The sequence below is a fragment of the Phascolarctos cinereus genome, unplaced genomic scaffold, assembly GCF_003287225.1.
Source record: "Phascolarctos cinereus isolate Bilbo 61053 unplaced genomic scaffold, phaCin_HiC Scaffold_1;HRSCAF=81, whole genome shotgun sequence".
NCBI lineage: Eukaryota > Metazoa > Chordata > Mammalia > Diprotodontia > Phascolarctidae > Phascolarctos > Phascolarctos cinereus.
The window spans coordinates 108230228-108246440 of NW_027555514.1; the positions used below are offsets into that span (position 1 = coordinate 108230228).

Genomic DNA, 16213 nt, shown 5'->3' on the forward strand with positions numbered 1-16213 from the left:
AGAATTGCATGCTGAGTAAGTCAGTCAATTTTCTGAGTAGGGACCTCCTTCAAGGACCTCTGTAAATAGCTATTTCAGCAGCAAAGCGATCCTTTCAGCTTACCTCCAAGTTCATTGCTATCTTTTAAAGGGTTGAAGTTGCTCCAATTCTGACCTCAAGATAAGCAGGACTTTGAGGCCTTGAATTTGGTTATCTCAAGTTCGACTCTAAGGACTGTGATTTGATAATGATAAAAGTCTGGTCTGGATTTCCATAAATCTTGGGATAAATGAAGCTTTGTATACCCAAGCCAAATAGCTTTTTCAGAGACATAGTAGTAGGCTGGCAGGAAGAAAGTACTCACCATCAAAAAATGCTACATATCTCTGCTCCAACCTCCACAGCTCTATCTTGCTCTGGCTCAGAAAAGCAACGTCAATACCTGTCTGTCTGTCTCTGTCTCTGTCCGTCTCTCTTTATCTCTCTGTCTGTCTCTCTCTGTCTCTATCTCTCTATCTTTGTGTCCCTTGTTATGCACCATTGTTCTTTCTGTTTTTCCTAGAGAAAATGGAACATCTCACAAGCTGAGATGCTTTCCTTCACTTTTCTCTTTCGATCTCTTTCCCTTTGATTTTTTGGGGGGATGAGAGGGAGGAGATATCTGTGTTCACACCTCTGGATGTCTATGCCTGACTCTGTTTATCTCAGTCAGCTCTGTTTTTGTCTCCCTAGATCTGTCTTCAAAGTCTCTTTCCTAATTAATATGATACTCTTTTTTCAGTGTGTTCTTGGGGGAATGGGAAGCAGTTAATTACTTCAAAATACCAAGATGCTCATGTCTGCATAGTTTTAGACTCTCCAGGGAAGCAATTAGGTATCTGTCCCATAGCTTATAGGGTAACTGCACTGTTTGCTCCTTTCCTAAGCAGCAGTGGCCCAAGCCCTGAGGAACTCTATCTAATGACCAGGTATTGAAAGAATGTTCTAGGCCTGCTCTTTCCAATACTCTACTCTGGAGCTGCATTTACCCACAAAGCAGCAGAACATTTCCAAGAATTATTCTCACCATAACTTATGATCAAACCAATCCATTACAGAGGCAGATACATCAATTTCATTCCATTCCACCCCATTCAGTAAGGATTTATTAATCACCTACATGCCAGGCACAGTGCATCCTAGACTCTGAGGACAAAGATTTCTAAATAGCTATCAATTAGGATACTATAGAGACAAATCTGACTGAATATTTTGACCACAAATTATGGTGCAAATGTATTGATATGACCTACCTATTCATTAACTGAAAATGTAAAACATATAATGTCCTTTCAAAGATTCAAAATTCCATGTGGCAGGCAATAATTGAAGATATATAGAGGGAAACGTTAAAAAAATAAAGCTCTTCTTGAAAGTAAGTTTTAGGTAATCAATTTTTATGCATTGAATTTGCTCAGATATAAGCCAAACCTTTTTTTTAAAACTCAGAAAAACCTCTGAAAGCCTCCCTTACCTCTACATACAAAATCAATATACACACTTTTCCCCTATCAAAAACCAGAATCCAATGAATACAGCAAAGCTAGCTGGCCCAAATATTATTAGCTTATTAGCTCCTTGCTCCGAACATTATGGTCACAATAAAATGGTCATTGGGTTGTGCCCATTTGGAATTTGCCATATACAGCAACATTTTTTGCCCCATTTCTACATAGTTCTCCTGGATAATTTTTACTAGGAAATTTTGAAAGCTAAGATATTCTAGAAGTCATCCTTATGCCATTCTCTAGGCACTCAACCAGTTGGTCAATAAGTTTTAAGAAACCTATGTGGAGGGGCAGCTAGGTGGCACAGCAGATAGAGCACCAGCCCTGGATTCAGGAAGAACTGAGTTCAAATCCGGCCTCAGACACATAACACTTACTAGCTGTGTGACCCTGGGCAAGTCACTTAGCCCCACTGCCTAGCCAAAAAAAAAAAAAGAGAGAGAGAGCAGTACAAGAAACCTATGTGGACAGAGCACCGTACTAGATACTGAGGAATCACAGTAATGTGTTCATTAACTTTCACTGCCATGCCCTCTCATCCATGATAGAGGAAAAGAGAATATGGAATTGGGGGTTCATTGTAGGAATGGGCTTCCATGTATAAGCTAGCCTAAGGTTAGCTTCCTTTAAAAAAAACAAAGACTGAAGAATTCTGAAAGGATCTCTAACTTCCCAATCCATCTGGATTTCCTATGTGTCTTACAAAATCAGACTGTGGAAATGATTTGCTTCTTCTGGAAATGAATAGAGCCCCAAAAGAGAACTCCTGACCTTGTTGTGTGACTCACCTTCCCATTTTTATTTAATAGCTTATCATATATAATGTAATAAAGATGCTGTTCCATGTGCTCCAGACTGACAAATCTCTCTGGTCTGTTTTCTCAGGTTATTTTACTGAGAAATTTAAAGTGCTTTAAAAGTTTAATAACACATGCTGACTCCAGCAGCTGCTTTGGGATCTTGGCACATGGCAGCCCGAGACCCAGATATTTGTTATTTTATTACCCAGTCTTTTCAATGTTGGCAGCCAAAACATGTCACATACTTCATGGCCCAAGTTGAGTCTTAAAAGCCAGGATAGAAATAAGGCCAAAATGTCAGTCAGTCGATCAATAAATATTTATTAACTGAATAGTAGGTACCAGGCACCATGCTTAGCTCTAGGGATGTTCAGAAAGGTAAAAGAGAGACCCTGCTCTCAAGGAACTCACAGTTTAATGGGGGATTCAATCTGCAAACAATTAGGTGTAAATAAACTATCTACAGGACGAATTGGAAACAGTCCACAGGGACGGCACCAGAGCTGAGGAGGGTCAGAATAAGCTTCGTGGAGAAGGTTAACTGGAACTTGAAAGAAGCCAGGGGGAGAGATGAGTAGGAAGAAAATTCTAGGCACAGTGAAAATTCCTGGAGTTATGAGATGGAACGTTTTGTTTAAGGAAGAGCAAAAAGGCCAGTGTCCCTGAATCATAAAGTATGTACGTGGAGGGGAATAATATGTAAGAAGCCTGGAAAGGTAGAAAGGGGCCAGGATATGAATAACTTTGAAAGTCAGAGAATTTTCTGCTTGATCCTACTAGGGAACCCCTGGAGTTTATTGAATAGGAGGCTGAAGTAGTTAGAGCTGTGCTTTAGGAAGATCAGGTCGACAGCTGGGTAAAGGATGGACTGGACCGGGGAGAGATTTGAGGTAGGAAGACCAACTGGCAGGATATTGCACTGGTCCAGGATGAGGTCCTGTACCAAGGTGATAGCAGTGACAGAGGAAAGAAAGGAGCATGTGCTGGAGCTGTTACGAAGGTAGAATCAACAGGCCTTGGCAATAGATATAGGGGGCTGAGAGTAAAGAGTTGAGGATCAAACTGACATGAAAGCTGGGTAACTTGTAGGATGGTGATACCCTCAACAGTAATAGAAATGTTAGGAAAAGGGGAGGATTTGAGAGAAAGATAATGAATTGAATTTTGGGCATGTTGATTTAAGATGTCTATAGGACATCCAGTTTGAGATGTCCAATAGACAGAGACACAAGGCTGGAAGCCAGCAGAGAGGTTAGAGTTGGAGAAGTAAATTTGAGAATCATCAGAATAGAGATGATAATTGAATCCATGGGAGCCGATAAGATCACCAGGTTAAATAATATAGAAAGAGAATAGGACAGAAGGCCCAAGACAGAGCCCTATGGGATACCCATGGTTAGCTAGTATGACTTGGATCAAAATCCAGCAAAAGAGACTGAGGAAAGGTCAGAGAGGCAGAAGGAGAACCAGGAGAAAGTAGTTTCCCAAAAATCTAGAAAGAAGAGATTATCAATAAGAGGATAATTGACAACGTCAAAGACCACAGAGAGGTCAAGAAAGATGGGGATTGAGAAAAGACTATTAGATTTGGCAAAAGAGATCATTAGCAATTTTGGAGACAAAATTTTTGGTTAAATGATGTGATCCAAAGTCCGATTATAGAGAGTTAAGAAGGGATTGAAAAGAAAGGAAGTGCAGACACCCACTGTAGACAGCCTTCTCAAAGAGTTTAGCTGCAAAAGGGAGGAGAGATATTGGATGATGACTACTGGGAAAGGATGGATCAAGTGAGGGTGTTTTCAAGAATGGGGAAGACATGGGTAGATAGTAGGGAAGCAGCCAAAGGACAGGGAGAAATTGAAGATCAGTGAGAAAATGTGAATGATAGAGGCAACAATCTGCTGTAGAAGACAGAGTGGAATGGATCACTTGTGCACATAGAAGGGTTTGCCTTGGCAAGGAGAAGGGCCATTTCATTATCTAAACAGAGGTAAAGTAAAGAGGTAGTTGCAGAAGGCAACTAGGTGATATGAGATATGGAGGAGAAGAGTGGGAGCTCTTCACAAATGGCCTCAAAGTTTTGGGGGTTTTTTCAGTGCAATAGGAGAAATGTTGCCCAGGGCTCTGCCCTGTAGGCTGGGCTAGCTTTTCCTAAGGCCCTACTCCATGAAGATTTGGCTAGTTCTTTTCATTTAGAGGTCTTAAAACTCTCTGTAACAGTTGAAACTCTCCTTGATTGGCTAAGGGACCTGACTCAGATTGTTGACATGGGTTCCCGGTCACCTGAATTGAGAAGGCACAAGGAAGGCACCTCCTTTCTGAGGCTTTTTGACCACAAACAGTATGACCTACACCAAAGAGCTGTGTTCAACTGAATCAACATGGAATCCTCACTGCAACAAGAGATCTAGATTATGCCCTCATGGACCCTTCTTGCCCACAATGAGATTCTAAGGGGAGAGGGTAGGAAGTGTGACAAAGAGGAGCAGATTAGTGGATGGCAGGTATGTAGGCCATTATTTATACCTGATGTCAGTGGAGTACCTTAGACTTCTGGAAGCTGAGACATAGAGCCAATGACACTGAATGAGGCTGTCACTTCAGGATCAGTGGGGACGGACCATGGGACTACTGATTTTCCCCTCATCTTTTGTACCCTGACCTGCTGCCTTTCTTAAATCTCCCTTAAATCAACAAATTTTGCTATTATTTATGAACAGGATGGGAACTCTAAATAAGAGAAGTAATTCGTATTTGTTGTTGTTCAGTCATGTCCAACTCTTGACCCCATTTGGGGTTTTCTTGGCAAAGACACTGGAGTAGTTTGCCATTTCCTTGTCCAGCTCATTTTACAGATGAGACAAACAGGATTAAGTGACCTGCCCAGGGTCACACAGTTAGTAAGTATCTGAGACCATATTTAAATGCAGGAAGAGGAGTCTTTGTGACTCCAGAGCTGGCTGTCTATCCACTGCATCCAATTTACATTATACTACCTATCACCTCAAACAGGGATTCACTCACCACTTCATGACGAGGCATGGGGTGACAATAAATCTGACCTCAGTTTAATTACATGATTTATTTCTTATTCACCCTTAGACAGCCTTAAGGGCTTTCTCTAATGGTAACCAACAAGACAAGAGATATAAAAAGGTGGTAGTGTCTGCCTTTTCTCCAAAGGACTTGGAAGTAGGACCAGGGGGAGACAAGTTCCTAGGAAATACAAATATAAATATAAAAGAAAATTCAACTTCAATGTGATAAAAAATAATTAAGTGCCCACTATGTTCTAGGCACTGTGTTGGGTTCTGCAAATACTAAGGAAAAAAACAACTAAATAATCCCAGTCCTCAAAGGGCTTATGTTCTACTGAGAGGGGGGAGAAGAGAGACAGATACAAGAAGTTATAGTTAAATAAACACAAAACAGACACAAAATCATAGAGAACACTAACAACCTGGGAAATCAGGAACCACCTTTAATAATCATAATCATGATCATAACAACCACAATAACATTAAATAGTGCTTGGAGGTTTGTGAAGTCCCTTACCAATATTATCTCATTTATCCTCACAGCAACCTTGGGAGGCAGGTGTTCTTATTATCCCCATTTGATAGATGAGAAAACTGAGGCAAAGAGGTTAAGTAACTTGCCCAGGATCACACAGCTGTATCCTTGAAGGGAGCCAGGGATTCAAGAGGCAAAAGGGAGAAGGGGGAGCATTCAAAGGGGAGCACAGAGTCAGGAGATGGTGTATCGTGCACAGGGAATAGCTTGGCTAGATCATAGTTTGTGAAAGTTAGTGAAAATCAAGATGTATTGCTTTTCCCATACACGTTCAAGAGCCCCTTGAAATCCCATCTGCTGGTGGAAGTCTTGTAATGAATGGAGGATTGAATGAGTCCTCTTCCACACTCTTCGAGTAATTCTTTTTTCCTCCTCTTCCACCCACCTAGACTACCTCTACCCCATCCCTTTCCTTTCTTCAGCAGCTCCTTACCTGGATTCCTCTGTCTTCAAGATTAGGTAAAGAATTACTAGGAATGTTCTCAGCCTCCTTAACACATGGTCCTTCAACTGCTGACCACCACTCTAGCCAATGAGCCATAAAATGAATGAACTTACTTATTGCATGCTTCCTCTGTACCAGGCACTATGCTAGCTAATGTCTGGCGATATAGATACAAGGAAGCAAGCCAATCTTGACCCACAAGGAGCTTACATTCTAATGATGGAGATATCAAGACATCAAGGCAAGCTAGAAAGTAGGAGGGGAGTATGTGTGGGAAAGCACATCATATAAACATGACCTGGAGTGTCATGGTGGCCTGGGTATAGGCAAAATTAGGCAGAAGCTCCCCTCTCAAAGCCCAGACTCCCAGGGACAGAGTCTAGGATCGGATGGGAAAAAGACTAAGATAAAAGCCCAAAGGGAGAGTCAACATGGTTTGGAAACGTCTGGGAAGAGATCGCAGAATTTAGAACTGTCCAACCCCCTCATTTTACAAATGAGGAAACTGAGGCCCTGAGGATGAAGCAATTTGCCCAGTCACACACAAATAGTAAGCAGTAAGGCCATGATTTGAACACAAGTCCACTGACTTGCAAGGGATTTTATAATAGGGAATTCCTGCTGAATTACAATTTAGACTAGATGACCTCTGCCTCTATCCTTTTCTACCTGACTCATCTCTATAGGACTTTCTCTGTCATTCCTGAACGCCAACTACCTTTTCTCCTGATGCTACACACACACACACACACACACACACACACACACACACACACACACACACACACACACTTTCAGTTCCCTTTTATGTGTTGTCTTCTCCCTTTAGAATGTAAGCTCCATGGGGGCAGAGAATGTCTTTCTGCTTCTATTTGCGCTCCCAGTGTTAAGCACAGTGCCTAACACATAGTAAGATACATAGCACTTACACATAGTAAGTACTTAATAAATGCTTGTTAACTGACTGACTGACTGACTGATTGCCAACTCAGAGACAATGTGATCAATATGAACTACCTCTTCACTCCACTGCAGTATGAGTCCATCCAAATCTTGGGCCAGAAGGGATCTCCAAAGGCTAAGCTGCTAAAACCTAGTAGAGTCCACCATTCTTCACAAGAAGATTCTGAGAGCCTCACTAATGGGCTCTTTCATCCTGATATAAATTTCTTTTACTGCAAGGTCAGCCCAATTCCTCTGATGGGACCTTGGAAGACACATAGAGGAGACAGACAGCTGTCTTCTATGAAACAACTACTCACTGACCTGGAGAAAGTTGCAACTTTCTCAGAGTCCCAGAGGAAGTCTTTCTGACTTGCAGTAGGGCTGCATCATAACCCCCAAATCTCAGCTTCCAAAGTCTTTCACTGCTCCAGGCCATTAGTTTCCCCCAGGTCCTAGGCAACACACGCCTCACTGTGCCTGGCCCTGGGCTTTTAACACAACTTCCAAAGGACTCTGTTGCCTACAACTGGACTGAGGGACCTGTGATAGCTCCCAGGGAAAGTCCTAAGCCCATGCATTCAAACCAGAAAACAGTGTTCACTTAGAGAAGTGGCATTACGTTGAGGAGGAGGATTGTTATTTCTGCCCTTGGAATGTTACAAAAAGGTATTAAAAATAAGCTTTGCCAGTTGCTGCTATTTTCCAAAGTCAGCAGATACAGGGCCCTGCTGTGACCAATCAGAAGAAGGCTTGAGGAAGAAAAGTTAGGTCATTGTTTGAAACACCCTGATTGGCTTGGGGAGTTGGGGCAGGGCCACTATTCTCTTCCAGACTTTTTCATAGGTGGCTTTGAAGCAAAGGAGGGTCCCCCAATAGCTTTTTATCTCGCTCCAGAAAGGAATGTCTTCAGGGATTTGTCTGGGAGGCCCTGGCTCAGGAAGTAGGGAAAAGGTAAATTATAAGTAGGAAATCAATTTGAAGGGGAAGAATTTGAATCTAGCATGGTGGCAAGCCCTAGAAGAAAGAAAATCAGCCTTATCTGATGTCATCATCTTCCTCCATCCAGCTCTGGTCTTTCTCATTTGTTTGGTTACTTAAAGTGAAGGAGAAGATAGATTTCATAGAATCAAAGAGAGCAGAGGTAGCCGAGGGAGACTGGGCTCTCTGGAAATAACCATCAAGGGAAGTGACCAAGAGAAATCACAGGGTCCTCAGGCTTTCTTTAAAAATAATAATAATAATAATAATAATAATAATAATAAGCTCCCCTGTGATTCTCCTAGAGTCAGACTTAGAATTAACAAACAATTAAAAAAAAATTCCATGGAAGAAGACAATTGCCAAAATGCTGGGACCAAGTTATAGGATTGCCCATGCTAATTCACCCAAGCCAAAACAAAGACGGAAATCACTATGTCCCAGTTTGTAATCCTTGGCCAATTCCCTATTCCTGCTCATCAATCCCACCTAAAGCATTCAGGGGCATAGAGGCCTTGCTACCATTTCTAGGTGCTTTTTTGGTTTTTTTAATCAGGATAAAGGCAGAGTCACCACTAAACTCTGCTGCCTCAAAGGGGGTGCTACTTAAAAAGGGAGACAAGAAATATTTAAGGCTTGTTGGTGGTGCTGTTTATTTGGGGGGTTTTTTTGAACTGGAGAGGGGGAAGAAAGTCAGGGTTTTTGATAAGGGCAAAGTAAAGCTGAACAAAAGGAGGGGAGCAGGTAGGTCAACAAGAGGGCAAGGAGGAAGAGTGGACAATGGCCTTTCTGAAGGAATTGCTTAAAGTGAAGAATTTGCTGCTGGTCATCTTCATCCCACTTCTGCTGCTGCCTCTACCGATTCTACACCCCAATAGCGTAAGTATCTCATTTGTTTCCTCCCAATGTCTACATGAGCTACAACTGCATGGGGAATGGGAGAAGGGGTCACCATCTATCAGACGAAGGAAGGGTGGAGCCCTTTGGATGCTTCTGTAGCAATGAGACCCCAGTACTTGGACTTTTGACCATTCCTTTAAGGAATGACTGGTTTGCATTTAGGGGAGAATGCTAAAGAATTCCCCAACTTGAAATGGCCGTGCTTCTCACCATAGCCCTTTTGGTGTGCCTGTGCTACCACCAGTGAGGTCACAGAGACAGGTCAAAGAAAAGAGATGGTTTGAGACAAAGAGACAGAAAAAGCCATTCACTTCTATAAGACAGCATCTTCAGGGACAGGAAACAAGGACCTTTTACAAGTTGTGGAAATGGGTAATGATGCTCATCTGTAAAATGTGTGCTAAGATGAACTCGGAGGCTCGGTCCGGGGCTAGATCCCATAACTAATAATGAACTTATATTTGGTGGGAATTATCACGTGGCTGCCATGTGGCATAGTGAAACACATAGTGGTTCCAAAGTCAGAGAATCTAGGTTCAAATCCTACCTCTGAAGTTTTACTATTTGTGTGACCTTGGGCAAGTCACTTACCCACTCCTGGGACTCAGTTACCTCATCTGCAAGATGAGGGGACAGGACTAGATGGCTTCTAAGGTTCCTTCCAGCTTTAGCTGCATGATCCGAGAAGTGCTAGAGGCATAGGCTAGACAGACCAGGAGTTTGTAACTGCTTCTGTATCTTGGACCCCTTCAGCAGCCTATGGACTCATTCTCAAAATAACCAGGTTTTTAAAAATTCATAATTAAAGGAAATACTAAATTTCAGGTAGAGCTTAGTGAAAATAAAGATGGATTTTTTTTTCCCCATCCAAGTTCAATGAAATGTTTCCTTAGACCTCAGGTTAAGAACCATTGGCTAGGCCTTGTAATGAATGGTGCTTGATAGAGTGAAATGCTATGGAATAGTCATCTTGGTATCCAGAAAAGTATACCAGATTTGAAATCAGAGGCCCTGAATCCAAATCCCACACCAGCTACTTAACACCCTGGTAACCTTCAGCAAGTCATTTCATCTATCTGGGTTTCAGTTTCCTGCTTTTTAAAATAAAATGGTTAGAATAAGTGACTTCCAAGCTCCCTCCCAGCTCTAAATCTTATGATCTTGTATCTTGCTCTGACAATAAATGTCAAGATTTAGCTTTCAGGGACCAAACTCAGTTCCAGTAAAGTTTCTTGGGCCAGCAGGCCAGAGTTTGGGGATCCACTTCTCTGGCACTCAGGTCACAGTGGGCCCCAGAAAGCCAAACCTTCATTGGAATTCTTACTCCAGAGGATACTACAAAACAAAATTCCAGTGTGGCTTTTTGCCCTGATCTTAGGCACATGATTCGTCTGCTTATTTTTGTTCTTTGTGGATTTCCCCTCTGTGCTCTTGGAAGCAGAGAAACAAAATACGTGGACTAACTAATGACACATTCAAAAACAAAGAAGATCCCTAAGTCCCTAAAGCATGACCTTGACTTTCAGCGGGGTTCATGGAAACAGATCAGTCGGCATCCTCTGAGCAGAGACTGTTTTGGCTCCCCACATTGAGTTCCTCTCAGACTTACCACTTGCCTCTCCTCCCCCCCCCTTCTCCTGTCCTCTTCAAACACAGTCCTTAGTCCTATAGTCCTCAGTAAGCTATGACTTGATAAATTTCCATCAAACTGGTCCAACCCTTTGAGATACTGGATAAGGAGAGAAGGTGGAAAAAAACCAAAACCAAAAAAAAAATCATCTTCCCCTTAGCTATAATAAACTGGTCACTAAGATTAAGCCAAGAAAAAAAAAAGTTAAATAGAGGCGATTAGGATGGTTCCTCTTGGAAACAAGCTGGCTTAAATCTTTCAATGAATACACCCCTAGAGAGGTAGAGAGAAGCTGATTAAGGTTTGGCTGAGATTGTCTAGCCAAAGAGTGCTGCTCAAACTTTTCGAACCTCCACTCTCCCCACATCCCCTTGCCACCACCTGGTTTTCTATTTAATAATAATCCCCATTTAAATAGCTCTTGGAGGTTGAAAAAAATGCTTTCCCCACAACGACTCTGTGAAGCAGAGAGTGCAAATACTACTAACTCTATTTTGCCAATGAGGACATTGAAATTGTAAGAGACTAAATGACTTGCCCAGTATGTGCCTGCACAGCTAACGTCTGGTGTAGCACTTGAACCCCAGGGCTCCAGACTCCAAATCCACTCCTCTGTCCCCAGATGCCTCTCTTTAATCCAAATGCAGAGGAGGGGAATCTGTCAAGATGAAATTAAATTGTTGTTCAATCTTGTCCAACTCTTTGTGACCCCATATAAGGTTTTTTTGGTAGAGATACAGGAATGGTTTTCTATTTCCTTCTCCAGCTCATTTTTACAGATGAGGAACTGAGGCAAACAGAGTTAAGTGACTTGTCCAAGGTCACACAACTAGTAAATGTCTAAGGCTGGATTTGAACTCAGGGAAATGGGTCTTCCTGACTCTAGGCCCAGCACTCCATCCACTGTGCCACCTAGCTGCCCTAGGGCCTTTGGACCCTTTGCCAAGAAAACCCCAAATGGGTTCATAAAGAGTGGAACACAACTGAAACAACTGAACAAATGAAATTAAAGGGGGACCTATTAATAATCTCCTCAATTTGATGTGTCGGAGGTCACTAGAAACTTCTCTCCAGAAGAAATCATTCTCCTCTTCCAATACAACTTTACAGTTTCTTACATTTCTGTTCAAGGGAGCAGCCGTCATGAGAGATGGTGTGGTCTAATGGAAGAGAATTTAGATGTTGCTTTGATTCCAGCTCTGTACCTTAGTAGTTGTGAGATCTCAAGCAACTCACTTAACTTCTCCATATTTCAATTTTCTCACCTGTGAAACAAACATAATTATACTTTTGCTGTTTACCTCTTAGTACTACAGTAAGGATCAATTGAATATAAAGTCTATTATAAACTATAAAGGGCTCTGCAAATGTCAGCTATTAATATTATCAGTCAAAAGCACTCTAGGGCTGTGTTAGTCACCCCTCTTCATTCTTTTTTTTGGGGGGGGGGCAATGGGGTGAAGTGACTTGCCCAGGATCTGTGTAATCTGTGTGCTAGTGTTATGTGTCTGAGGTTGGATTTGAACTCGGGTCCTCCTGAATCCAGCGCCAGCGCTCTATCCACTGAGCCACCTCGCTGCCCCTCCCCTCTTCATTCTTTAGCTTCAACTTGTGATGTCGAATTTTTCTGTGACCTATAGCGAGAAAAGTCTTCCAGAAGCAAAATGTGACATATGGGGTGGGGGTAGTAGGCAGAGCTATAACTCACAATTTCATTTCCCAGAACATATTGCAGGGGAAAAAAACCCTCAAATTTGCTGTGCAATTTGTAATTTTAAAAATAATAGAGGAAAAAAAAAGAAAAAATAATAGAGGTAATTCAGTTAAATGGGAGTGGAAATTAGTTATGATAGCGGCTCACAGATGGGTGTTATTAACAATGCTCAGGGTCTGGTAATTACTATTTCAATTAATTATTCCGGGGAGAAGACAGAGAGAGAAAGTAGTGATACCCTCTAAATTTCAGCACCCTGAGGTAAGACATCAGTTGCTCAACCCTTGTTATGGCTCTGGATGTGGGAGATCATATGCACACTAAAGGCAAGAAGGCAGAGAGGCTTTGTCATTAGGCATTCATGTTCACTAGGACAATCAAAAGCAAGGAAAGGAAAGAAAGAGAAAGGAAAAAGATGGGAGAAGGAAAGAGCTAGGGAGAGGGAAAACAGAAGAGAAATGAAAGAGGAAAAGAGGATGATGAAGTAAGGTAGGGAAAAAATCCCTAGGGAATCTCTGTTTTGCCTGGTTTTCAGATTATGTGTGAGTTTTGGTGCTTGGCCTTCTGCTTCCCAGACTCTGGCTTATCGTCTCTTTTATCTCCTTTGGCTTTTTTTTTTCAACATTCACATTTTTAAATCTATATTTATTAGTTCTGAGAGAGGTTCTTTGGAGCCTTAATTCTTCCTTCAACCTGGACTGCACCTCAGGAAATAAAGACAGCATTAGTATTAAGGCTTACTCCTGGAAATCCCCAACTGGATTTGATTGCTTGACCTGCCTAAGTCCCCAGGGCACTGATATTGCTCCTGAGCCCAAGCACAGTGCTCTCAGGGGTGGCACTTGGGGCTGTTCCCAGAGACCTTCCCTTCATCTCTGACTCACAAGTACACAAGAGCTAGGAACCCAGAACCGAATTTTATGTGGAAAAGGGGGAGAGGAAGGGGGACTGACTGCATTCAGCTTAAGAGTTGTTGTCATTGTGGCTGAGTGATTGCAGTTGTGACTGACTCTATGGGACTCTGGTGTTTTCTTGGCAAAAATACTGGAGTGGTTTGCCATTTCCTTCTACAGCTCATTTTACAGATGAGGAAACTGAGGCCAACAGGGCTAAGTGACTTGCCCAGGATCACACAGCTAGAAGTGTCTAAGGCCAGATTTGAACTCAGGAAGATGAATCTTCCTGACTACAGGCCTGGCACTATATCTACTGTATCACCTAGTTGCCCCAGTGGAATATTATCGGTTTTTAAGAGAAGACAAAAATGGTATAGGGAAAGACTTACCTGAACTGGGGTAGAGTGAGGTAAGGAAAACTAAGAAAACAGTATACACAGTGACTTTGCTGCTGTCCAACTCTTCATGACCCCATCTGGGATTTTCTTGGCAAAGACACTGGAGTATTTTGCCATTTTCTTCTCCAGCTCATTTTATAGATAAAGAAACTGAGGCAAACAGGGTTAAGTGACTTGCCCAGGATCACACAGCTAGGTATCTGATGCTGGATTTGAACTCAGGTCCTCCTGACTCCAGGGCCAGAGCTGTATCTATTGCTACCTAGCTGCTCCCATGCAGCTTAAGAAACCTCCCCAAACTTCAGAAAAACCTGGAAAGACTTGTATGGACTGATGCTGAGTGAAGCGAGCAGAACCAAGAGAACACTGTACACAGTAACAGCCACATTGTGCAATGACTAACAATGATAGACTTAGCCCTTCTCAGCAATGCAAGGATCTAAGACATCTCCAAAAGTCTCATGATGGAAAATGCCATCCACATCCAGAGAAAGAACTATGGAGCTTGAATGCAGATCAAGCATACTATTGGCTATTTTGTTTTCTTCTGTTTTGTTTTGTTTCTTCTTTCTCATGGTTCCTCCCTTTGGTCCTAATGCTTCTTTACAACATGACTAATGTGAAAATATGTTTAATAGGAATGTATATGTAGGGCCTATATCAGATTGCACACCGTTGTGGGGAGGGAGCTTGGGAGGGACGGGGGGGGGGAAATGTGAAACTCAAAAGCTTATGGATGGGGACAGCTAGGTGGTGCAGTGGATAGAGCACTGGCTGAGTTCAAATCTGGCCTCAGATATATAACACTTACTAGCTGTATGACCCTGGGGAAGTCACTTAACTCCACTGCCTAGCCAAAAAACAAAACAAAACAAAACAGAACAAAAACCTTATGGAAGTGATTGTTGAAAACTAAAAATAAATTAATAAAAAAAGAAACCTCCCCGAAATAAATACATTAACCAAGTATTATGCATTTAACCCAAACACAATTTCAGAAGAGCCCCCTTTATTTTGCCAACAAATTGAGCCGTTTTGAAGTTGGGAGGCCCATTATCTAAAGAAGCATTTCAGATTCTCTGTGAATTTTGCTTCCTAGCTCTCTAAGAGCTTCCTCAGAATGATGTGATGGAAGGAATCCCATACTTAGAGCCAAAACACCATGGATAGAGTCTCCTTTTTACTACTTACTTTCTGTGTGACTTTGAGTAAATCACCTTCTCACCTTTATTAATCAATCAGTCAATCAATTAACATTTATTAAGTGCCTGTTGTGTGCCATGCACCATCCTAAGGGATACAAAAGAGGCAAAAGACAGCCCCTGCCCTCAAGGAGCTCACAATCCAATGAGGATAATGAGGTCTGCCCTGTCTAAATAAAAGAACTTTTTTTTAAAAAAAATGAAGTCTTGGGGCATCTAGGTGGCACAGTGGGTAAAGCTCTGGCCTTGGAATCAGGAGGACCTGAGTTCAAATCCGGCCTCAGACACTTGACACTTACTAGCTGTGTGACCCTGGGCAAGTCACTTAACCCCAATTGCCTCACCAAAAAGCAAAAATAAAAATAAAAAATAAAAAATGAAGTCTTGGATCTCATTGTCATAGGGAACTCCCAGTGAGTAAATTTCCTCTGCCCCTTCTGCTAAGCACTAACTATGCCCCTTAGTGGGGGTACTGAGGAAGTGAAATAACTTCTCCAAGGTCCCACTGCCAGTATGAGGGATTTGAACCCAGGTTATCTTGACTCTGAAGCTGGCTGGCTATCCACGGTGATAGCACCTTGACTCTCCAAAGAACTGTTATAAAGTTCAAATAAGGGAATGGGATGTGAAAGAGTTTTGTAAATTGCAAATCAGGTCTTATGACTATTTCAATTTGATAGTTATGAACATATATATATATATATATATAATATTCAATATACAAATACTAAACTCAGAAGAAAGCATAAACTTCTTAGAATATACGTGTTAATCATAATAATCAATCAAAAAGCATTTGAAGCACTTACGATGTACCGGGCACTGTGCTATGCACTAGTGCCTAGTATATGGTAAGTGCTCAATGATGGAGCAGCTAGGTGGTACAGTGGATAAAGCACCAGGCCTAGAGTCAGAAAGACTCATCTCCCAGAGTTCAAATATGGCCTCAGACACTTACTAGCTGTGGGACCCTAGGCGCACCCTATTTGCCTCAGTTTCCTCATCTTTAAAATGAGCTGGAGAAGGAAATGGCAAACCACTCCAGCATCTTTGCCAAAAAACAACAACCAAAAAAAACCCAATGGGGTCATGAAGAGTTAGACTCAACTCAGCAACCAAAGATTTTCTTTGAGACAGAGCGTCTGTGTGGAAGGTTGAATTTTCTTTGTTTTTTGTGTTTTGTTTTTGCTTTAAAGAAAGAGAAA

General features: G+C 41.9%; 1 protein-coding gene across 1 annotated transcript in view; it reads left to right on the forward strand.

Moving 5' to 3' along the window:
- Positions 1 to 8172: 8172 nt before the first annotated feature.
- Positions 8173 to 16213, forward strand: part of SLC13A4 (solute carrier family 13 member 4) — a 62130-nt gene continuing 54089 nt past the window's right edge. Inside the window, exon 1 of the mRNA XM_020998157.2 lies at positions 8173 to 9147. Coding sequence (XP_020853816.1) covers positions 9049 to 9147 — 99 coding nt within the window. The 5' untranslated portion in view covers positions 8173 to 9048. The remainder of the gene's footprint in view (positions 9148 to 16213) is intronic.